The sequence below is a fragment of the Fringilla coelebs genome (assembly GCF_963513975.1).
Source record: "Fringilla coelebs genome assembly, chromosome: Z".
NCBI lineage: Eukaryota > Metazoa > Chordata > Aves > Passeriformes > Fringillidae > Fringilla > Fringilla coelebs.
This window is the reverse complement of record NC_140031.1, coordinates 10,401,817-10,426,834: the sequence shown is the minus strand read 5'-3', so window position 1 is coordinate 10,426,834 and position 25,018 is coordinate 10,401,817. Positions and strand designations below refer to the sequence as shown.

The 25,018-nt window shown below is 43.7% G+C and overlaps 1 protein-coding gene across 4 annotated transcripts in view; it reads left to right on the top strand.

The window, feature by feature from the left end:
* Nucleotides 1-20,401, top strand: part of PDZD2 (PDZ domain containing 2) — a 137,689-nt gene extending 117,288 nt beyond the window's left edge. For all 4 annotated transcript variants that reach the window (XM_084225054.1, XM_084225057.1, XM_084225055.1 and 1 more), the window contains 7 exons: nucleotides 959-1,103; nucleotides 3,112-6,694; nucleotides 7,312-7,429; nucleotides 10,507-10,608; nucleotides 12,920-13,190; nucleotides 15,055-15,189; nucleotides 16,364-20,401. In XM_084225054.1, the coding sequence (XP_084081180.1) occupies nucleotides 959-1,103; nucleotides 3,112-6,694; nucleotides 7,312-7,429; nucleotides 10,507-10,608; nucleotides 12,920-13,190; nucleotides 15,055-15,189; nucleotides 16,364-16,530 (4,521 nt within the window). In that variant the 3' untranslated portion in view covers nucleotides 16,531-20,401. The remainder of the gene's footprint in view (nucleotides 1-958; nucleotides 1,104-3,111; nucleotides 6,695-7,311; nucleotides 7,430-10,506; nucleotides 10,609-12,919; nucleotides 13,191-15,054; nucleotides 15,190-16,363) is intronic.
* The last annotated feature ends 4,617 nt before the right edge of the window (nucleotides 20,402-25,018 follow it).

Below are 25,018 nucleotides of genomic sequence, written 5' to 3'. Positions count from 1 at the left end.
GCTAATTTGAAGCCAAGAGAGGCAGGACACAGATCTACGGAGATGGCCTCATCCCTCCTTGCAATTGCAATTTTGAGGGAATGCAATTTTTGTATTTATTTTCTAACTATGGGCAAAGACAAAATAAGTAAATCTTGGAGGCAGAGGATGGTGGTAACAAATGTATATTATGCTTTACTATTTTATATGCACATGTCCCCATATTACAGGGATCTGGAACCAAGAGGCTTTAGGTGCTGGCCAGGTTTGCCAAGAGCTGCAGTGGAACCAGCAACACATTGCTCTTCTGCATCTCGTACTTGCCCATACCAGTATGGATACGTGCCTCTTGCTGGCTGTGGAATTGCTGGATGCAGAAGTGCAGAAAGAAGAATAATACTCTGGTGTACAAACCTGGCTGTAGCATTTTTAATCTCATTAGCAGCCACTAGAGTAAGAGGGGATATGGCATAGCAATTTGAATAGGGCTGTGAGATTTGGGGATTTGGGTTTTGTTCCTGCCTTTTTCTCAGACTTCTTTTGCAGTATTTAGAAACAAACCTTTACCTTAAGAGCTCAGTTCATGTCTGTACACTGGTTTAAGACAGTTCCACCTGAGAAGTAGTTCATGCATGGAATTAAAAAATGACACGCAGTGTTCCAGTCCTGAAGAAGCTAGAGCTGATCTATTCCCATTTCATTTAACTAAGAGGGCTATGTCCTCCGTCGTGATACTCATCTCCCAGAGAAACCAGCAGATCTTTTGACCTTCCTGTTTTAGATTGATCTTTAATTCTCTCCTGGCAGAAACACAGTCTGTTCTTTATTTATGTGCTGGCAAACTGACAGCAGTGTTACCTGTGCTCTGCAGTGACGTGAAATAGGGGATGTTGCTCATAAGCTATTAATTGCTTCCCTGCAATCTCTGTAGGGCTTCTGATGTGTATTTATAATTTCCTTGAATCTCTCTTTGCATCAGGGATCAATGGGCAAGATGGCTGTAGGAGATGAGATTACCACTATCAACAGCATCCCCGTCAGCAAGATGATGTACGAGGAAATCTGTTTGCTTATGCAGTGTCTTCCCACATCCGTAACCCTGGAGATCCAGAAGGCAGCGTCAGGTGAGAAAGAAGTTCTGCTTTTGTACCATTTATTCTGGGTACAAGTGAACAAAATGTCCTTGCATCTGCTGGGCCTGACCTTCTGCTGTCCTAGTTTTCCACATGGATTCAGAGGAGAGGATGGGGGGGGGCATTGTGGCTGCATTGGTGACCCAAGCCAAGCACTTCATCGCCAAGTCAAGCTCCAGGGTCCTCTCTGGCACCGTGATAAGGGGAGAAAACCTACTCCTGTGTGAGGTATTCAAAGTTCCCACATAGAGTAAGTCCCTCCTGCCAGTGTTTGCAGAGGTCTAAGTCATTTGATGCAGTCCTGGAACTAAAATGGCATTGACTCTTGTCCTGACAACTCATTTTATTGCTGTGCCTGTTCATTAAATATATAGGCCCCTTATAATCAAACCTGTCTCTCTTAAATCTGAAGTGCTAATGATGTTTTTATGAATGGACAATAAAGACACTAAAACCCTTTTTCTTTTTTTCTTTCCTTCCGTTTTATTATGTCAGAATTCTCTAAAGTGCAGGAAGATGAAACAGAAAACTAAAATCTTAGAAAAATGTTTATTTTTACGTTTCATTACAGAAAGTTTTCTAGTGTGAGTTGAAATACTTGATACCTTCTTGCTTTCTGCTCAGGGCTGATTTATGCTTCTACAGCAATATATGAATCCCCACAGACTGTACAAATTATGTGGTGTGGAAATGAGTGTTTGAAAAAGAAAAGCATACTTTCCAAATTCAGAAAGAACATAATATTTTGCTTTGTTCTAGCTTATGATCCTCTTTGTGTACCTTTGTGTACCTGGGAACCTAAAGTGCTTCCAGATGCTTGACTTCCAGTTGTTTAAGGAATTCCAGGCTTGGCAGGATCTTGTTCTTCTTTCCTTAGATCACTGTGGCTTTTCAAACCAATAGCATTGGGGCAAGGACACATTGGCAGTACTTTGTGATGCACTTCACCCTTCCCCTTGTCCTACCCCAGTGGCAAAAAAGGTGGTCTCCATGTGATCCACCATGCTGAAGCAGGGGAGTACTTCAAATTCTAATCTGATTCTTTGAGATTGCCCTCCTGAGGTGCTTTTCCTTTGGTGATTCCAGGAGGAATCAGCACTTCTTAACATGGGTACCTCAGTTAAGTGATGGGGGTGATCGTGCAGGTTTGTGTGAGAAGTACAGAGATGTGCAGGCATCTTTAAATGAGCAGGAAAGGATGCTGACACTGAATAGCCTCTCCTTCTCCGTACACTTTCTGGCACTACATCATAGTAACTGAATGGGGATGCATGTCTCAGAAGCAGTGTAGAGAGGTGGAATCTGGTGCGTAGGGTGAAGTGCTGGAAGCTGAAGATGTGGAGAAATGGGTGAGCAGGAATGTGTCAGAGTGCAGCAGTGGCAGGAAGCTTGGTGTGCTGCGCAGGAGTGGGTTAAACATGTTCTGGAAGCCAGGAGAGGTCTGCCAGAAATTGAGTAAAGCCCATGTGCTTAATGTGTGCATAACGTCACCCATGCATGTCGCACTGAACACCTGCAAAAGTGCTGAGGGGTCAGAGCCAAGTTGTTTATGCACAGACTGTCACTGTGTTATCTGGTCACCTTTGCTATGTCAGGGCTTTCTGTGCTCCCCAGGGTCTCTGTTGGAAACTTCAGAGATGAAACAAGTGATGAGAAGCAGTGCTGCTCAGCATGACTTACTGCATGCTGACATTTTGGTAGTTGGCTGTTTGACTGCTGCAATTTCAAAGATGAGAGTTAAACAGATCATGACTGCTCACCTTGGATAAGTGGATTGCTCCCTTCTGTGCACTACTCAAATACACATGGTTATGATTAATTCGAGTTGTTGTAAACATCATTACAGAAGAGGAGGAGTGCAGATCAAAATGAAAACATGTAGTCTGTGTGGGTGTCTATTTTTGTAATAAAACCTGGTGTTTTCTATATCACTTCTTATATTTGACAGGACTTTTCCTTTTTTTTTTCCTTTTTTTTTTTTTTTTCAATCGTGATGCAGCTGTCAGCAGATTTACAAACCTCATCCTGTCTCCAGGGATAGACACTCAAAATCAGGCCAATGTCAACAGCATCCTCACAGCAGAGGAAGAACAGAGTTCTGGGAAGCGAGAAAGAGGAGGTCTACAGGCTGCTGTCGGTGGCTGCGCGGCGGAGAGAGCAACACTGCCGCCTGATGCCACGAGCAGGGACGTGCACAGAGGTGGCCCGAGGGCCAGCCGTGAGGAGGACTGTGCAGGCATCCCTGTCACCGACATCGATGACCTGCTCAGCCAGATGGGTGCCCCCGAGGGCAGGGCCTCGCGCACCCCATCGCGCGCAGAAAGCCCCCTCCGAGATGAGTACACCACCATGTGCTGCTGTGGCACTGACGAAGGCTGCCCCGGCTCTGAGCCACGAGCACCCAAGGAGGAGCTGCTGGAAAAAACTGTGAATTGTGGAGCTAATGCACAAGGGGTTTTGAGGCTGTCTGTGTTGGACTCCATTAACACAGGCAAACTTTTTACTGTGAATAAAAACTCTTTAAATAACTATTCTAGGAATTTTAGCAGTTTAAATGAGGATGAGTTGCCTGCAGCAAACTCTCTGGAAGGTAAGAGAAGTGACCCGTTTCCAAAGTCAATGTATGGGGCTGCGGAGGATTCTCACTCAGATGCAGAGTCTGTCACAGAAGCCTTTGACAGTGCTGGTGAGGTGTTGCTTGGGCAATGTGCTGCTGCTGATGCCCCCACAGGCTCTACTGTAACAGAGTCAGATGAGGAGCAAATTGAGATTTATTGCATGAACGACGAGCCGCAGAAGCCTGCACAGGAGCAGCATCGCACCTCTGGAACAAGCTCATCCTCACTGCACCCTTGCAGCAGCAAAGTTTTGCAGAATGAGGGCTGTGCAATGTGTGGGTCACTGGAGACAAGCATCAACAAACTAGGTTTGGAAGATCATGTTGGTCCCACTCCATGTCCTTCACAGTGTCCAAATGTGTCCTCTGCATCCTTGTGTTCTCCTTTCTCAGTTCTCCTGCCAGAAGAAGACATCCTAAAGAATTCAGTCAGTATCCCTGAAGTTTACTCTTTCTGTAACAATGGTGCCTTACGTACAGAAGAACAGATGGATTTGGGGAACAGTAATGAACATAAGAAATGCTGTGAATCCATTGAAGAGAAAGGGTCTCTGCACTGCAAAAAGACAAGCTTTTGCTCTGCTAGAAATGTCACTGTTTTGGAGAAGAGCTTGTTTGAGAAAGAAGGATGTAATTATGAGCAAAGATCCAAATCTGAAAGTGAAATGGCAGTTGATGACTGTGAGCATGCTGTTGATTATTGCTTGCTGAAGAAAGAAACCAACAGTTTGTCCACCTTGTCTAAAACAGACAGCAATCATGTGAATGCATCGTCAACAAGAGGAATATCACTCAGGTCACCCTTTCCCACTAGATCTAAAGATCCAAAGGCTAATGCAACTCATGAATTGCCAGGAAAAAATGAGAAAATTAACTCTGTTACTTCAGGAAGGTCTTCAAATGGAAAAGTCCAAAGCTCAGGCACAAATCACTGCAAAGGAGCTGCAGTACCGCACAGCCCGTCCTCACAGAAAAAATCCTGTCAGGAGTCTAAGGCAATGGCACAAAAAAGTATCATGGACACCCTTTTAAATAATCAGAAATCTAAAGCAGGACCAAAGCTAAAAGGGTTTACCATCAAAAGCAAAGCAAAGACAAATTCAGATTCTTCTGGCATTACTCCTACCAAAGCCAATGGGATTGATCAGAAAAGGGCTTCTCTTTCTCCACAACTATCCCCCAAACTCCTGGGAAAGAAAACACCATTGTCCCGTAACTCACCTACAAACTCAGATCCTGGAAAGAGCATTTCAGCAGCCTCAAAGACTCTGAAATCAGAGCTAGAAAATAAATCATCTTTGGTAATTTCTGAAGATTCACTTCTGCCTCTCCTGAATGGCAGCAGCAGTCCAGCCACGAGTGGTGAAATGAAATGTGGCTGTGGGGAGCTAGCATGGGGAAAGCCAAAAGAGAAGCAAGTTTCCATGCAGGCTGTGGTGTGTCAGGGTAAGGATGCTAAGGTGGGTGATTTCAGAGCCAGAGACAGTCAGTCCATAGTCACTTCACCTCCTCAGGGGATACCAAAAGCTGAATATGTGAAAGGGAGGACTGATAACCCTGGAGGAGACCTGAACACAATCAAAAGCATCCATAGTGCAGATGACCTTAGGCAATTAGATCTGCAAAAGGAAGGAACGGCTGCTGGAGCCTGCTCTTCTTCATTAGGGTCCCCCTCAGTTCAGCAGGAGCACCTGGAAGGGCAGGAGATCCAACGCACCTTCATTGAGGTGAAGCTTTCCTCCTCATCATCCCCTTCCTCCTCCTCCTCTGCCTCATCCTCACCAGCATCATTTTTGCGGCTGCCATTGCTGGAGAAAGCAGAAGAGGTGAATGCAGAAGTGCCTCGACTGACTGAGGAGATGGGGACCATGCAGTATTTCTCAAGAGGAGATGCTGCTGGAGACAGACGTCTCTGTGGCTTGTCAAAACCTGTGACAAGGACCTACTCGATGCCATCCCAGTTATCGGGTCACTTGAGGGAGGACTGCCATGTTGCAGAGGTTCACCCTGTGCAGGGCCCCCAGGGCCAAACTGCCAAAGAGGAGAAATACCCACAGGCAGCAACAGGGATGTTAAAGATGGTTCACCTGAATCTGCCTAACAGCCAGAGTGGAAAGGAGCAGGCGCACATCTCCAAAAGTGCCCAGAAGGTCCATGGCACGTCCCCCTCAGCCAGTGACGTTATCTACCCCACTGCTGATAAACTGAGAAGCTTCAGGCGGAATTACTATTACTATGAGCTGAACTGGCCACATGAGCCGATTTCATCTTTCTCTGTCAAACAGAGGATCAAATCCTTTGAAAACCTGGCGAATTTTGACCGGCCCTTTGTGAAGGCCATTGATCTATGCTCGGCTGCAAGGTTGCCCCTTGCCAGGAGGTCATGTGGTGGGTTGGCCGCCACATCCAGCTCCGCTGAGTCACCGTGGGCGCTGCGGCGCAGCTTGAGCTCCTACGGTGGCAGTCCCAGCCCAGCCAGCACCGTGGCCAAGTCTCCCCTTGGCACAGAGCCTGTGTGTGTGACCGAGGGTAGCAAAGGGGATGAAAAACCCCAGAGGAGCGAGGAGGATGGCGCTGGGGCAGACGTGGCCGCCTTCCCCACCTCGGCCTCCCAGGTGCGCCGCAGCCGGGGCCTGGGGCGGCCGCCGCTGTCCCGCTCCAGACTGCGGGAGCTGAGAGCCCTCAGCATGCCCGACCTGGACAAGCTGTGTGGAGAGGACTTCTCAGAGCCCCAGCAGCCCGCCTGCTTCAAGACAGAGCTGGAAATCACGCCCCGCAGAGTCCTTGGCACGCCTGCCCAGGGCGGGGCAGCTCCAGCAGCCCGCTGCAGCCCAGTGGAGCTGGGCGGGACGGGAATCAGAGCCTGCAGCCCCCGGGACAGCGGCTCAGGGACGCCGGGTTCCGCCTCGGATGATGACATGCCCCATGGCAGCTCTCTGGATCGGGGAAATAGCTGGTCTATCAGGTTGGTATCAGCTTTGCTGTTACTGTTTCATCCCTGCCCAAGGCAAAGCTTCCACTGTGCCGCAGGTCTGCCCCAAAGCGCGGTTCGGCCTGCTGTCCCCCTCAGTCTGGGGCTGCCATTCATGACCCTGATGCCTTGGAGCTGCCATGCTGCTGTGTCTTGGCTTCAGTACAGGATTAAACATTTTATCCTGGAATGGTGAGGCTCCTTTTCTGTGGCCCCTCTAGCTGGTTTTGGTCAGTTTTTGGCCGTGTTACAGCACAGCAGTAGTGGTGGGGAGAAGGCTGCACAGCACTGCCTGCCAGCACAGCCTGTGGTGACAAATGATCTTGTTGTCCTGCCAGAAGTAGTCTTCAGATGTAGCTGTCTCTTGTCAATGTCTGTTGTTAAAACCATTAGGGAAAGATGAGGGGAACAGAACAGGGATTGACTTTCAGAGTTATTCTTAAATAATCTTCTCTGCCCCTTATTATTCTCCCAGCATACACCATTTCTTACCAGTTTTCAAGATTCCTTCTTTATCATTTATCCTAATGCAGCCTACACTGTATACGTGAAATGTATCTCTACTAAGTTAGGAAATAGAAAGCTCTTCTGTCTTTTTATGTTTATTTTAGCTTGGATCAGCTGCTCATCTCAAGCCTGGACCAGCAAAAACTGCAATCTGTTTTGTCAGTGGTAGTACCAAAATGCGATGTTGCTGCTATGCTCCAAGAAGTCAAAGCACAAGTAAAGGTAAAAACCACAAGATAAAACTGGGTTGTTGGTGCATTTTTGAGAGTTTTCTTAAAGGTAGATAAAATCTTTTCCAAAGTATTTCAGGGCTCCTCCAGTAGTTCTGTGACGGGCTATTACTATCAACTGTAGTTGATGTTAATTTTACTAATGCTGGTTTTAAATGCCTGCTGTAAACCTGTGATAATTTTGAATTGCTTTTTGTATAAGGAAGTTCAAAAGCAGTTGTGAGTCACAATAAGTAAACGTATTTTAAGTGGAAAAGTACTCCTCCATCTGGGCTCCCCCAGTAACTGCACATCAGAATTTAGCTTTCCAGCAGCCATCTGGGTCAGACTCAGTTTCCCCACTGTGCAGGGAATGCTCTGCTCCTCTTTGTGCCTGGTGCCTTTTGCTAGAAGCTGCAATCAAGAAATTTAATTTATTTTGTTCAATGCTGAACTTGAACACCAGAGTGTGTTTTATAAGAGATCCTTGTGACCTTTCTGTTCTCTTCTGTGGAACTGGTTTTTGTATCAAGATAACCTGCTTCATTATGTAGGTGTTTGAAGAAGGCTTCCAAAGTGAAGTGCCTGCCAGAGCATTACTTCCCTGCTTTTGGTGTTTCTGTTTGTGGGATACATCCACATCCTTTTTAAATCAGAACAGAAGTTGATAAAATAATGACAGTGCTGGAAGGGAAACTGCCATCTGGTCTGCATAACTGCTGGCTGAGCTGCATCTAGAGTGTTCTTGAGTTTTGTTCACAAAGATTGCAATTTCAAACATAGAACGGACTGGGGGGAAAGGACCTCCCCAAAATATCTAGCTTTATCTCCTTCCAGGGGACAGCATAGCTAAAGAATGCAAGTCTCAAAAGTTTGGTGAGCCAAGAGGGCTAGCTAGGTTTACTGATAAAATTAGGATTGGATTGCACAACTGGATAGAGGTAATTAAGTGTTCTCTAAAGTATTTTGCATGTGTTTTTGGAGCGATTATTTATTTATGCCACTTTTCAAAGCCTGAGAGCTCAAATATTTATAAAGCTGAATGCTTTTTGGAATGCACTCCTTGTCTGCATAGTTTCTTATCCATATTTAAGCCCAATGTGGCACATACTCTGGAAAATTTTGTGCTATTCAAATGGTGGATTTTGAATGTACAATAGAACAGTTATTCATAGTTATCCAGTTGCTGAAAAATGAGACGGACTGCCTGATTTGGACTGAGAGCTTCTCTGGGAAGACTTTGTCACCATCTTTTGCATTAAACAGTCCTGAATTTACTGATAGAATTTAATAAATGCTTCTAGTATTAATTTTTAAAAAGTAATTTTATTTAGGTCTCTATGACTGGTACCTTTGGCTAAGAGTCTAAACAGAGGTGATTTCTGGAGGCCTGGTGTGTCCTTTGTGTGTCCAAGTAAAGCAGTAAGCATCTACAGCCAGGTCTCTGCCCAATATTATGTGTGCTGGCAAGGAGCAGCATTCTCTCCCTCCCCAGCAGGGGCTGGGGAGGGAGAGAATACAGCCTGGGAATGGGAAGCTAGTATCCAGACTGTGTTGTTGACTGGCCCAACACATATGATCCTTGAATAACTCTTCTAACATCTGAACTGCTGACTTTCTTTCCTTCCTTCACCAGTGTACACAAATTAAGTTGAGATATCACGTGTCGGGAAGAGCCTGGTCTCTTGAAGAAAAAGGGTTACAACAGTACTTAACAGTCAAAGATATGTGTGTTTCCATTGCTTGGAAAGGGTCTAGTGTAGTTACTTAACTGATTTTATTATTATTTTATTATTATTATCTAGCCAGACATAAAGCTGTTCTCACTTGAGTACAGGTGAGCCGGGTCTTAGCATTTACAAAACACTGTGGACAAAGGTGTTCTGGCCTCATTGCTCCTCTCTCCTTGAGTGCTGATGGATCAGTGATGTGGAGCAGGATGACATCAGTTTCTGACCTTGCAGAAATGCCTCTAGAGTGGGAAATCTTCCACAGATACTATGTGGCAGAGAAACATGCCATGAGACCAAGAATTTGATTGTTGTTTCACAACATCTAATGATCTGTGGCACCCTGTGCTGTCTGAAACAACAGGCAAATGCTGAATTAATATGTTTAGTGAACTAAATACATAATTTAATGCTAAATAGATTAAGATATTGGACTCTAATGATTTGCTGTTACTTTGAGTACTGGCAATTTCTGGAAATAACTGGTGTTAGATGGGATCCTGGGGAAACACTAAGAAACCTGCTTTCTACTTCGTACATCTGATGCTCTGCCCCACAGATAAGTACTACGTGCCTGCTCCACCAAATTCCTTTCTATAGGTCCCCTTACACCACAAAATGTGATCTCTGTGACAGTGTCAGACTTGTTGGGTGCAAACCTGCGCCAGTCTTTTTCCTGTGCAGGATGCTCCCATTTCTACAACAGCACTACTCTGTCATGTTTAGGTCACTAAGAGGGTCCTTACTTTCATCTCCCAGGAGAAAGTTTTTTCTGCTGTCCTATCTGACCTTTCCAAGCTTCAGTAATGCAGCCACTCCCCCTTGCAGGATTGTCCAGCCCCTGCTGAGAAGAGGGTGATGCAACTGCCCTGCATTACGTCTATATTACTCTTTCAAAGAAGAAGAATTTGGATAACAAAATTGTTAGTAATTCACTGAGGAGTACAGTGCTTGGTCCAGAAAGGTGTATGGGAATATTGAATTTTGACTGTAAAATGTTGAACAATGCAAAACTGACTACAGCCAGTAAAAATTAGGCTGCCCAAGGTTTAGTGCCATTTTACTACCCCAGTTTTGACTTTGTTTCCTAGCCTTGGACTGACTGAAGAAACCTTTCTTGTCACCTGAGTTCTTCTGCTGCTTCATAAATGCTACTAGTATTAATTTGAATGTGAATTAATTTAATTCACATGAAGTGAATGCATTTAATATCTCAGTTTTAATTCCTTGAATAGTCTTTTTTCACCTTTTCACACAATTTGTGGGTACTGGGAATTTGTCATTTATGAGGGTACTTGGTCTTAATTTTTGGTTTTGTGTTTCTTCTTCCCCTTCCTATGAACCTCCATTTTTCTTCTAGAGCAAAGAGGATACCTACTTTGTAGTCTTGCACAAAGAAGAAGGAGCTGGCCTGGGATTTAGTGTTGCTGGAGGAATAGACTTGGAACAGAAATCAGTCACAGTAAGTGATGGCTGCAAGTCATTTTTCTACAAAGCTCACTTTAAAGTAGGCTGGTGATTAGATCAAGTACTCATTTATCAAGACTCACTGCAAGTCATTCACAGTGTCTCTCAGAAGCAGCAGCTTACCATCTGCTACTGAAATCAGAGTGTCTGGGAAGTGTAATTTTTATTATTGGAGATGGATATCAATTATGCTTTCAGGCTTTAAAAATCTGTTACTGGATGGGGTGGGCTAGATCTAAATCCTATGCATGTAAATAAAATTCTGCATGCAGCTGCAGTGCATACAGCCTTTTAGTGGAGACTTTAATTTCCAGCCCTTGAAAGGAAACTCTGTGCAGCAACGTTTTTGAAGGATTTTTCAGATCGTGAGACTGATTGTTGCAGACCTCAGCAAACACTATGTCACGAGTTAGTTTTGAGTTAGTAAGATCTGTAGGTGGTCAGTAAATGAGGGTTGTTGTCTGGTTAGGGTTTTTTTAAGTCTTAAGCAGCATTCTGAACCAAAGATAGTGTGCTATTAAGATATTGATATGTAAAAAGTGACTGTTCAAAAACAGATCAGTGAGACAGAAAAATCCAAGAAAACTCATGTCCTGTGTGATGGTTTTTTTAACACAAAATATACATTTAAATTCTGCCCTGAAATAGAGAGATCAGTTAAATGCTGAGGTTAGAAGAAGGGTATGTCCTCAGTTTTGGGGCCTGCAGAAGCCCTTGCAGAAATCTTCTGGGTTTTGCATTTAGACAAGACCCATATAAATAAATGTATTTTATATTAAAGCGTCATTAAGTTAGAATATGGTCAAAGTCTAGAGTGCAGGCCTCTACTTTTCTCACTGTAGAAGTTGTTCCCTGTCTCTGGCCCAAACAGTGGCATCTCTGAGCAAGAGGAAGGCTCAACAGTATCCCACCCAAGAGAGTTCCTTAGAGAATTCCTTACCTAGAGACTGAGACTCTACCTAAAAATAAGATCTTGAGCTCTCTCAGACTGAGGAACTGATGATGTCCTTTTCCTGAATTCTGTTAGCCGTGAGACCAAATGAGTGTCAGTTCCTGATGCTTTTTGTTCAGAGGGTGTAAAGGGGTCTTAATCATGTTCTTGACCTACTGGGATTCTGGGTCCTAGCTAGATTTAAGGTTGCCACTGGGTACTGAGCTGCTTAGATGTTTTATCCACACTTGGCTGAAGAAATGGAAATGCCTAGTTAGCTTCAAGGTACTGAGGAGGTGAGCAGCTGAGGGAAGGCAGCAGATTTTTGGGCATGACCACTGTATTCTACTTACATTTGCATGCCTTCATCTGTTTTTGGGGCTGTTATTCCAGCTTTGAATGCCAGCTTAGACTGGTTGGAAATTTATCTCATTGGATCTGTGGGGTTGTAGCAGGTGCCCATCTCAGCATGGCCCTACAATGAGATGGAAATGGAGCCAAAAGGCTTCTGATGCCTTGCTGCTCGTCCGGGTATTAGGATAAATGCCTAAAGATAATGCAGAAATGTGTCCACAGATTTGCTGCCTTGAACATTTGCTTGGCAGACCTAGTACTGTCTCCATGGGAAACCATATTCTGGCTGCTAAAATTAGAGTGCCTAATAGGCAAGTCCTTAAATACTGGGTCTTGAGTCTTTTATTCTGTTCCTTTTTGTAAATGATACACATCTAAACTTGCTGGAAGTTTTCTCAAAGTTTAATCCACCCTAAATAGAGTATTTTTTTCTCTAGAAAAATGCATTTCAAGCCGCTAAATCATCCCTTTCCTTCTATTTGCATGATATTTGATCAGCCATATTGAGGCAAACAATTAAATACTTGTACAGCTGCAGTAAGTCAGAGCCTTTCTGTGCACAGATGTTTAGAAATGTGCATTTGAAAACAGCACAGGATGCATGTCCCAGCCAGTGGGAACTGGGGGATTGGGTGTTGCACACCGCAGTGTTCTTGGTGGTTGCTGTGGCACGGACGTGGATTTAACCTCTGTGTCACTTAAAATATGTTAACTGAAGGCCTTTGAGGAGTTTAGTGAAATCATAAGTGATTTCTGATATTACATTCCCTAGCTGGTTTTGGTTATCTTTGTCTTAGAAAAGACCTTTCAATAACATGATCTCTGAATTCCCCCATGCCCAAATGGAGCTCTGTCTAGTCACTTTGAGGGTGTTCACTGGAGCAGATGCTGTGTGCTTGATAACCAGGTAGTGGGCACTGGCTGCAAATTTTGGTAGAGTGTCTCTGCTCAGTGTGGCCTGTGGAACGCTGTGTGTGATCATGAGGTTAAAACATCCTTGTTAAAATTACCTTTCTTGTAGGTCCACAGAGTGTTTTCAAAGGGAGTGGCATCTCAAGAAGGGACTATCCGTCGAGGAGATCTTGTTCTGTCAATCAATGGCAAATCTCTGGCAAACTCAGTCCATGGGGACGTTCTGAATACTCTTCATCAGGCAAGGCTGTACAAATATGCAGTTATTGTCATCCAGAAGGAAAAAGACAAAACAAACAATTCCTCCAGACTTGAGATATCAGCTACTGGCAGAAAATGTGTGGGGTCTGGAAAGGATGTTTCCATGGAAATAGGAACAGGTATGATCTTTGTCCAAGAATAGTTGGAAGGATTCCTTTGCAGAGCAGACTGAAGAGAAAAATGTCAATGTGTTTTAGATTAAGAGTGTCTGTGCCTTATGTGATTGAAGGGAGAAAATTAAATTACCTTTAAATTTTTTTTGTTCTCTTTGGAACCTAAATACAGTTTGGGGTTTGGTTGTTTGTGTTGGTCTTTTTTTTAATTATTGTAACAAGGTGCAAACTTAGAAGACCTAATTTAGGGCTGAATCCAATTTCTACTTAGGTCAGTGGTTCCACATATTCTTCCAATCCAGGATAAACTCCTTTTAAGTAATAACAGCAGTCAATGCAAGACAGAAAAAAACCAGAAATAATTTTTAAAAATGTCAAAAAGAAAGTCCCATGCCCTGCCATTTATAAGCGTAGGGACTGAGCTCGTTCTTTGTAAAAGCAGATTTCATACTGTTTCTACTAGAAACGTAGAAAAACTTATTTTTATATTGCAGCAAATGGAAGTAAGCCTATTGAAGTCAGCCATCCCATAGGAAAGTAGGGACAAATGGTTTAAGTGGAAATGTATGAGTGGAATATTAGGTTCCTGTTTGGGAACAAGACAGCATTTTGGTGCAGCCATAGAGGCTGCACCTAGGGTGTTAGGAAGAGACCTCTGAAATTTTTTTGAGATTTAAGGCCCAAACCCCTTCAGCACCTATCTGAAAGGTGCTGCTGGGGAGCAGGGCATAGCCAGGGGCTTCCCCATTCCAGGGCAACACCAGGCACTCAGCTCTGTCCACCCTCAAAACAAGGACACAAAAACAGAAAAAAAATCTGGAGCAGTTTCTTTTGTTTTATGCTTACACTGGGTTTTCTGATACGACTTTGTAACACAGCTTAAAAAAAAAAAAAAAAGAAAAAAAGCACTCTGTTAATTAATGGATCAGCCTTTCTGGAATTGCTCCCATGGATATAATCTGTGTAATTACTTCAGAATTCCTCTCTGCCCTAAACTCCCTACATCTGCACCCTGACAAATGCAGAATATCTGCTGGGTCCAGGCACTAGGGGGCAACATTATCTCATAAACAAAATAGTGTTGGGTTATTCAGAATGTCTTTCCATCCTTTCAGGCAAAGGGCATCACCAGATGTTTAGATAACGTTTAAAGGTGTCCAAGATAACAGTGGCAGTAATTTGTGATAACACAGACTACATAATTATTACATTCACACAAGGCAAAGAGGATCCTGTTTTCCAAAACTGCAGATTTATTTCCTCCTAAGCAAAATCATGTTTTAAGTCAGCTACAGCAATATTGCACATCAGAAATATCTGCTATGTAGGAGGCATGGTACAACTACAGTTAATTATAATTAAATACATAGATAAGAGACTAGAAACAATTTTTCACCCTAGTAAGTGATTACAGATTTTTGCTTAAGAGAATGGAACGTTTGCTTAATTAGACAGTTCATTCATTCCTGTTACTTAAAAAGATGTAATTCATTGAATAAGCAAAGGGAGCAAATGAAAGAAAAATAAATGCTCTCCACTCCCTATTTTTTTATTTTTTCAGTTATTTTGTTGATATTTAGAGTATTTGCTAAATTTGCTAGGTATAATTTTGCCCAAAAAACCTGCCTTGGCAGGTTTTTGTTGAACATGCAAAATGAAAATGTCCCTGTGTGTAAATGCATATTTTACTGTCTCCCATTCACAGCTATAATAGAGCACCTTCCCTTCTGAGAAACTTGGTGGCATCTCCTAGTCTGAGTAACTGAACTCTCAATTGTCCTATCACTGCATCAAAAGCAAAAACCAACCAAACACAACTTGCTATTCACTGTTATCTGCATAACAAGATGCTGTGCATGTTCAATTGCAGATCCAAACCTGGACATGAATGATGTCATCTGCGTTGAATTATTGAAAACCTCTGCTGGTTTGGGATTCAGTCTCGATGGTGGAAAAGCTTCCATTGCTGGGGATAAGCCCTTGCTTGTAAAAAGGATATTTAAAGGTACTACATGCATGCAGTCGATGTTTTCCCATTTTCCTTTTGTCTGTGCATTGTACAGACATTTCAATTACTGTGCTCAGCATTTTTTTGAAGCAAGGGTGGGTTTTGTGGGTCTCATTTATTGCCATTTACTAGGCCAAAGTGGTCATTAAAAGAAAAACACTCCTGGGAATGGTTAGGGATTGCATCTGCTAGTAAATGTGAAGCAATCTACTTTATTAAGTATGGGTCTGTCCACTATTCTAGATGTTTGACTACAGCAGCAATCATCTATACAGTGGTCTGAGACATTCATGCCTTATCCAGTTCTCTTTTCTAAGAAATGCATAGTTTATATAATCAACATGGTACTGAAGCACCACCCTGCATTATGCCCAGTTATGAATTTTACCATGTTTTTGTCTTTTTGTTTTCTTTTTAAATGTTAGTATTGGATTTTTGCTAAGAATATGGGATATTTGTAGTCAGAAACTGCCCATTGTGGGTGCTTTGTTTGTCAGCAGGTAGTTAAACTTATATGAACCATACATAGAAAGAAAACAAATCCCAGAACTATGCTGTGACTTTCATATGTCAGTTTAGTGAAGAACAAGGCCCTTTCTGAAGGTGGCTGAAACTCTGGATGAAACTACATGTGCACAGCATTTTTACAGAATTACTTTTTAGTGATTTATTCCCTCATCAAGATAAAAAATCAAACAGGTGTTTACTGAATTGCTTATTAGTTTCTGTCTGTGTGTGTGTTTCTCCCCTCTCTAGAAAGTTCTTCTTAGGGTAAAGGGCATGTTTAATTTTTGAGTTCCTTCATTTACATCCCTACATACAGTCCTTTTCCCATCCCTGTTGAGGAATACATCCAAGCCACATACAGCCTTCGTGGTTATTTTATCAACCAGGTTTTCTTACAACTACAGAGATAACATTCAGCATATTTCATACACTTATGTTGTTTCTTTCAAAACCAGACATCTTTTCTGAGAACATCTTTTCTAAATAACCTGTTCTGTGAGATGCAGATGCGGTAGCTTGCTAGAGCTGTGGTGAAGATTAGTGACTTGTATTGAAATTGGATGAAGTTGGAAAAAATGGTTTATTTCATCCCAGTGGAAAGCAGATTTTTGTGGGCTCACTTCTTTTTCTTTTAACACTGAATTTTCCCCACTTTTGCTTCTAGGTGGTGCTGCGGAGCAATCTGGAAACATAGAAACTGGAGATGAAATTCTTGCTGTTAGTGGGAAGTCATTAATTGGGCTCATGCATTACGATGCCTGGAACATCATTAAATCTGTGCCAGAGGGGCCTGTTCAATTGCTAATCAGAAAACACAGAACTGCAGTATGATGGAAACACTACATCTAATAACACTTGCTAAGACAAACCATTTATAACTGTCTTAAAGCTGTCTTTGTTTATAAAGTCACACAGAAGTGTCTTAATGCTTTACAGAGAGGTGCTAAGAGCCTTGGAGAACCACTGAGCAAGCGTGTGATGAGCTTCAAAGATCTCACCTAATGATTGGGGATGAAGGAAGCCAAAAGTTAGAGACAATTTTGTATTGTGGGGCAGTTTTATTGGAACTTCAAGACCTCTCCTGGGTTTGATTTAAAGTATTTTGACTGAGATAAATAACACTGTGCCTGTCCCTGATATTTTTAGTATCTTGCAGAGTGTTGGTAGTAGAACTTGTTGGTTGCCATCCTGTTGACAAGGGTGGGTTTTAGACTGTACTATATCACTTAGCTGTAATAAGACTTAAGGACACTTCCTTAGGGTCTGGTCCTTTTTTTTGTTGTAATAAGAGAATGTCTGGAACAATCTCACTTTATTCTTCTAAGTGCAGTTTTGCTAAAAGTGCATGACAAAAGAGTATAATTTTGCACAACTTGTATGCCTAAAATACAAGCATTTTATTGCAAAGCTGAAAAATCCTCCTTAAATTAATGAACTAACTCAGCATCCACCACAACTGAATCTACTTCTAGGTGCAACTTGTGTCTGAAAGCACTTGGTGTTAATGCAGTAGAAATCTCTAAGAAAATCATGTCCATATAATAGGTGATTGTCCACCAAGGTGTATACTGAGTTGTTAGTTATGATTACAATGGGGGCGATAAAAAGCTGGGGTCTGAATTTTCAAATTTAGGCTTCTAATGTTAGGCACCTTTAAAATATATATATTTTTAAAAGGGGGATAATTTTGGGTGCAGAGCACTTACAGATCCCACAGACTTCATTGACTGCTAAGAACGTCTGCAAGTTGGGCTGCTTTTATTTATCTTCAACAGGTTTGAGGCTGTCCAACTTGAAAGACTCAAGCTGAGAAGTGGTGATCTGAAAATGGGGATTATAACAGATTAAATCTGAGCTGGCCATATTTGTGGTGGCTTTTAATTGGTCTTCTTTGTTTTCTCCTGTCCAATATTTATTTTTGCTTGTGTGAGAGTGGGTTGAGAATATGTGTGTGGATGATGCAAGTACGCCCAACTGCATCAGGACTGGGCTGATACTGAGAGTTCTGAGTGGTGAAAATGAAAACTCTTTGTGTAGATGGGAGAAACCGTGGTGTTGGGCACAGCAAAAGAGAAAGGGTTGCAATGCCACAGGGGCTTAGTTTGGATTTTCTCACCTCTACTCACAGAAGAGGTATCAGTAGTGGGCCATGCTGCTTAGTCTGCTGTGCTGGGAGGAGAGTGTATGGGTGCAAGAGATTAGACTCTGTTATTTCTCTTCCTACATCTGGGATAGCTAAACAGCATAAAATGCATACAGGAGGAAATGGGCCAGTGTCCTTATCAGCTGAGAACAAGTTGTTTGTTCCACAGTGCTCAGGTTGTACATCACATTAGGCTGGAGACTGCTTGCAGCCAACATCCCCAGGGTGAAGAGTCCTCGGCCTGGAACCAGTCCAAGTCTGAAGTGCTGCCTCTCTTTTCAGTGAGCCAAGACACTGCGTAGTTGTTACAAAAAGGTCTGGGCTTGTCACTTGGCCCTTCCCCAAGATCATACTGTAGTTCAGTTTATTTACTTTTATTCAGCAGTGCTTGAAGCAATTGCTTCCAGGTTAGTGGAGCACTCACTTGGGTTCATCTCTGTGACAGCTTCATTAGACTGCAGCTCATGATGAGCAGAAGAAAATTCAGTTCTGCAAGGCAACCTGAGACCAGATGAATAGAAAAGCTGTGCAATATTTGCCTAAAAATGAATAAATAGGTTTAATTCTTTTTCTGTGATGTGTTAGCATGTGAATCCAGGGAGAGATACAGCTTTTGGTTACAGGAAAGGCAATACTGCATGTAGTCCTACAGCTCCTTTGCCTGCAGGATTTCTGTGAAACTAATTCAGGTTCAGTGCTGTGAGATGACTGTGGAGTTGGGTCCCCTGTGAACCCAAAGCTCAGCCACTCTGTCGGGACTGGTCCATGCCTCCAGTCACCTCCGTGGTGGGAGAGGCTTCAGGAGGATGCAGCTCTTAGGACTGGAGGACCACACAGATTCCAGGCCTGTGATGGGATAAAAGAGGTTACCCTGCGTATTTGCTGAAAAACAGGGAGAAGATGATTTAGCAGGGACAGCTGAGTGGTGAGGCCTTGTTCAGGAATGACCAAAATCCGACTGTAATAGAGTGTATAATAGATACATAAAATGCATGTGGAATTTAATGCAGCGTAGTGAATGCATACCTGTATACGTATAATACGTGCAGTGCAGTACTGACTTTTTGCTACTTTAATGTGGTAAATCACAGTTGTGTTTTAGGCAATGGCATTTTTTTCAGTCCACAGTCTAGAATTCCGAAGGTTCCATCGCAGGGAGGCATATGTCTCCTCACTCCTGGTGTGAGCTCAAAGGTAGAGTCTTCATTTTGTAAATTAAAGTTAATTTGACGTGTCTTAAGATGATACGTGGTGGTATTTTCAGATGCTTATTTGCCGGTACTGTCCATTGTGAGTGATTTAGAAGGCTTTTTTTTCAGTAATCAGATACTGTTCAGTATTTTATTTTACATGCACGTAGATAAGTGTTGGCTGAGTAACAGCAAACAGAAATGGGGATTTTTGTGTGTGATTCAGTAGTAGCTATAATTTAAAAGATAGGTTTAATGTTTTAAATCTGATAATAGTTACTATGGGTAGAAAGATAACACTTCTCTACTAACATTAGAGCAAGCAGAAGAATTGTATTTAACCCTGATTGTTTCTGTTCCTGAAAATACCTTTTTTTTTTTTCCTTGTGAAAGAACAACATCTTCACCGATGTTGGTATGATTACAGTAGCATTTCCTGACATCTCTCTAGGGGTGACATGCCCTAAAAAAGCTCCAGGATTTATGCAGCATGGGTGTCTGCTTAATTGCAGACAAGATGGTTAGACCAAGCAGATGTAGTGAATTTTTGGTTACACACAGGGCAAAATAAATGTTCTTTTTCTGAGAGCCTGGTTGCACTAAAATGATGGAGGATGTTGCATTAGTTCATCAGTATTCCGTAGGATCACAACCATTTTTGGCCTTGATATTTGCCTATCAGTTCCCATGGTGATCCTTCACCCTGCTGGAGTGCTGGCCAAATTCTAGGAGAGCCAGAGACTTGGCAGCTGCATCCTAGAAGACCAAAAAATCAAGATGAAATTATGCATTTATTCACCAGGGAGCTGAAGGCATTCTGACAAGGGGAGTTTGCTCCTAGATGCAGAAGGTTTAGGGCTGTGGTGCATCCAGGCGTGGGGCAGCTGAAGGAGCACATCGTGGATATGAGAGCAGTGAGATACTGCCATTGCATATTCTGCAACCTTTTGTACCTGGAAGCTCTTTCCAGCTTCTCTAGGGACTGCATCTGTATTGAAAACTCTGAGATTAGGGAGGGAAAAACATTTGGTCATTTTATCGCTAAAAAAAATAATAGAAGGACAGATAAATATTAAGAAACTGTTAAGTGATTCATATTTCCTAATGACCCTCACTTAAAATTAACCCTGATAAATGTTCTGCAGTGGTTCTTGTCAAATTCTGAAGGAAGTGTTCCCAGGTGGGAATGTTTACCTGTTTCTATGTTTAGGTTATGTAAATGTACAAGTGAAAATATTGATGAAGAGTAGACTAGCTCATGAGAGAAATGGGGATCCCACTGTAGGTAGATTTTGTGTGTTAGTCTGATACACTTATTGTATAATATTGTATATTTACACTTTTATTTATATAAATAAAACTTCTTTTAATTAAAACTGTTTAATATGCCTTGTATATTATAAAAAAGTCAGTGCAATAACATGAAATAGATTGTACATTTTTTGATTTCTGTCCCTTCTATGTCAATCTGTATTGCCATATACTGTTTTGCTTGGGTTTTTTAGTGATTTTGAAAATAAATTGTATCCTTAGTACTTCTCTAGATATTTAATTTGTTATGCCAGTCTGTCTGGTCCACAGTTGGAACTGGCATCGCAGGGACAAACATGTCAGGGAGAGCAGTCAAAGACTTTGTAAATGCTATCCAGATGTGCATCTAAGCTAGAATGAAAATAGTACCCCCTTAAAAACTGCCACTGTGAAGAGGACTCAAGCATTTAAGAAGTGGTATGAGATGTTTTATAAAACCTGCCTCAGTATCTTTTTTTTTCCTGTCCTGTTCCAGGAAAATGTGGAGTTTTCATCAAAGCAGCAGTCCCTGGAGCATGTCCAGACCCTGGGCTGTAAGGGAATATGGGTTGTATGTGTAGAGAATGATTTTATAAAGCTAGGCCTAACCTGGTATTGTTCTAGTTTCCCACCTACTCTGGGGATAAAATTCCCTTCAGAGCCACAGTGAGCTGGTGGAACAGGCTGGGCTGGAGACACTCTGTGGATGGAGTGGAGCTGAAGTGGAGCTCATACTGGGAGGTGGAGACCACTGCCTCCAAACTGGGGACATCAAGTGGGCCACTCTTTTAGACACAAGTCACTGTGCAGTCACTGCACAGCTGGCCAAAGCAAGCCTTCTTCATGGAAAGATGAGCCAGCCCAGGAAGTTTTCCTCTCAGCCGCTCTGAGGTGTGGAATGCCGGAGGTGCCCAAAATGGTAGGCTGCCTGGCAGCACACAGACACGTCAGCTGGTCGCTGCGGGGCAGGCTGAGCTGGAGGAAGGAAGGGCCTGGTGAGTTGGAGTGTTTATATCTGCACTGCAGGCTCGTGTGCATTGCTCTGTGTTTGCCTGCTGGGTTGGGCACTTGCAGCAGCACTCCCACGTGGCACAGGGCACTCCTGACCTTTCCCTGGTGTACCCATCACCTGCGCCTCGTGCCAGGCCTGGCCTCACCATTTCCTCCTGTGCACAGTGCTGCCTGAAAGGGCCAGGGGGGTTTCATGCAAGGGGAAGGAAGGCATTTGCCCTCCTATGCCAGTGGTGCAGAGGGCATTTCCCTCAAGCCCAGGTTTGTGCTCCAGAAAGCCGCTGTGGTTGCTTTCGGTTTCCTTCTCTGGGTGCCACGCTGCAAGGGTGCAAGCGAGCAAGAAGCTCTAAGCGCACAGCTTCTGTTGACTCATCCTGTGGGAAAGGGCCGTGTGGCTGGCTCCCAGCCTGCCCTCTGGGCACGTGGACCCTTTCCTGGGCTGGAGGGGAAGAGGAGGAGCTTTGTGGTGTACCAGTTTTCCGTGTGCCTTGGGACCCCTTTTTCCCTGTCCCTCTGCCTTGCACACAGCCATGATGATGAGGGATGCTGCAGAGTCTGTGCTGTTGTGTAGTGAAACTGCAAGGCATAAAGCCAGCAGATTGGCTAGGAGAAGGATGGGAAGCTGTAGGGTGGGGTGTGTAGTACCCTCAAGCTTGGTTCAGCACACCTGTCCCCAGCTGGACCCTGGCTTCTGCCCCCAGGGCTGCATGGTGAAAAGGAAGAAGATATTTTCAGTCATAATTTCCTCTGCCTTTCCGCTCCCCCCTGCTGTCACCAGTGCTGGGCCAGCCCAGCTCCTCTCCTCTCTTTCACTGACTCCCCCTTATCCATCTTCCTGTCCGTCCTGATTTCTCCAACACGTGGCCTGAGCTGGGGTCAGCAGGTCTCAAACCTCTAAGCAGCCTGGCTCTTGTAAGATTAGTCTTTAATATCTTTAATTGAACTCTTAACTGCCGCAGTCAGTAGATAAGTAAAGAGCAAGAAGACACTATGAACTTACCTGTAAACCAATTAGTACATGTGACTTCATTTATCCACCAAGACGTGAAGTACTAGAAAATTTTTACTTCTCTCAGTTGTGAAAACCTTAGGGCACAGGAAAATGAGGAACTTGAAACATGATTCTACCTAAGAAGTTACATTTCATTTCTCATTTTTTTTACAGCTTTGCTGCTCTCCCATTCCCTATTGGCATCACTGGATGCAACCTGAATAGGGTCGGTGATTCTGGTGTACCTGTTCCTTCTTCTCTGTTTCCAGGAATGTATCAAAAATGCCACTTTACCACATTTGGCCAGATGCTAATGGTCACTGTCCCCAAGCTGGGATGCGATAAAGGAGGGCCCTTGGGGAGAAGGTTCCCACAGGCCACCCTGAAGTCTGTGGCTGGCCAGGAGCAGGGCAGCTGGTGGCTGGGTATGACACCCATGAACACAGAGAAGTGATGCCACAGGGCATCACATCACTGCAATGACAAAAAGAAGTAAAACCTTCCCAGACCATGCCCTGGGCTGCACTTCATGGTGCCCATGGCCATGCAGGGTCAGCCACAGAGCCAGCCATAGCTGCACAGGTGACATGTCCACCCTGCTGCCTCTGTGCTGCCAGTCCCTGGCCCATGCCTTCTTGCCTGGTGCTGGGAAATTTTTGGTCCAGCATTTGGGTGCTAGGTTTTTTCCTTTCCATGCAATACTGGTTGTGTAACTGCTTTTGCAGCCCCTTCTTCCTGTGTCCAGCAGCCTTACACCAATAGATGCCTGGGGAGCAAATGATCTGCATTATCTAGGACTGATTCCCCACCACCTCTGTTAAATGAGGTGTTTCTTCTTCTCAGAAGCATGGCTGAAACCAGACTGTCTCCATCAGCCTTTGGTAAAAGCCGTTTTGGACTCCATTGGACTCATTACTTCCTCTTTCATGTAACTGTGTTTATTAAAGCACTTGACCCAGCTATAAGACTTCACAAATCGATAATGAGTGCAATAATTAAGTTCTTTTCCTTTACAAAACCCCTCACTTTTAATGATGATACGAAAGAACATTTCATGCAAATAAACATCATTCATTAAAGCAGGGAGTTGCTCTTCCATCCCATGGAGTGTAAAGCTGTGACTAAAAGGATATTTTGTGTCAGCCACGGTATTTTGTGAAGTTAGTCAATATTAAATGCAGAATTTCCTGCATTTCCACTGATAATTGCATATGTGCTGGCCTCACCCTCCGTGCAGCTGAATCAGTCTGATACCGTTGCACTGAGCAAACAAGTTACCTGGTGCTGAAATTCCTTGGATTTTTCCCTACATACCAGAGCCATTTCCTTGATGTGTTATGGTGGTGCTGGGTAACGTCCAGTATCCAGCTGCTCTTGTCAAAAATTGCCTCCCTAATTCCTAATCCCAAGCACAGCAGACATGACTGTGGCCTTCTGCCTTTGCTGGGGCTTTGTAGCATCCCTGTCAGGAGCACAAAGCAGAAGGTGGAAGCAGAATGCTGCCCTTAATTTCTACTATGCAGTAGGGGACTGTGATCCCAGCTTGGACCCAGGAGCTGAGGGAGGTAGTGCCAGCATCCTATGATTTGCCTTATTTGGGGTTGCTGCTGAAAGTAATTTTTTTTCTTAGATTTGCAAGCTGGCCTGTCCACTACAAAAAGGTTCCTTGCCCCTTCAAGTGATGACTATGTCATGGAGGAGCTGAGTCTCTGATCCTCGTGGTGCTCCCACCATCCTTTCATGGGGATGAGGGAATGACACCAAAGCCACCAAAGATGAAATGGCTGAAGATGAAAGGGCTGAAACCGTTTTCTTTCTTTCTTTCTTTATTTATTTCATGGGATACCTCCTGTTGCTGAAGGAGTGACACCAACCTCCACACTTTGAGAGGGCTGGTGAGAATTGCATTGCAAAGAGCCCATGCGTGAGAAGGCAGGGCAGTCTTGGTGTGGCCTGTTTATTACACGGGCCAGACAATGTCCTGACGCACTTGGGTGAGGACCCTTGTTTACAGCTGTAACAGATATTGGGACTATTGCTCACTGACAGTCCCACCATCAGACAGTCACCTGCTTCAGGGGAAACCCTGCCAGACTGAAAGGCAACGCATTATATCCCCAACTCTTCCTGTCCGGCCTCCTTACGCCTCCATGGATGCACATCATGCCCTCACACCCTCTTGTGTTAATGGGAGGAAAGTGATTCAACTTAGTCCTATCCAGCAGTGTCTACTAAAAATAATGAGCACCATATGAGACATTGTTTCTCAGCTGATTTGCAAAAACATCTCATGAGGGGAAGAGGAAGTATCTCCTCTGGCACTTTGTTTGGGAAATACCACTTGTGCATCCAGTCTCAGGTGTGAAGGCATGAGCTGGCCAAGGGGGCCAGGCTGGTTTTCACGTGGGGGGCCACAGTGCAAACACGACCCAGGGCTGCACTCCAGACAGATGCTTTGGTAAATGGAGAGTGTTATAGGGTGGCAACTCTGTCAATTTGCTTTGCCAGGTGGGTTTGTTTTGCTTTTTTGATATCAGATGCTTGTGGGTGAGTCAAGTGCATTTAGATTGCAATGCCATGCCCCAGTGGTAGGATTTTTTTTCCCCGTGCCCTTTAGGGAGGAGCAAGTTACAAGCATCATGCTATGTAGGTGACTGGACACTGCTCTGGAGGGCTGGAATGGGGCCAGACTCC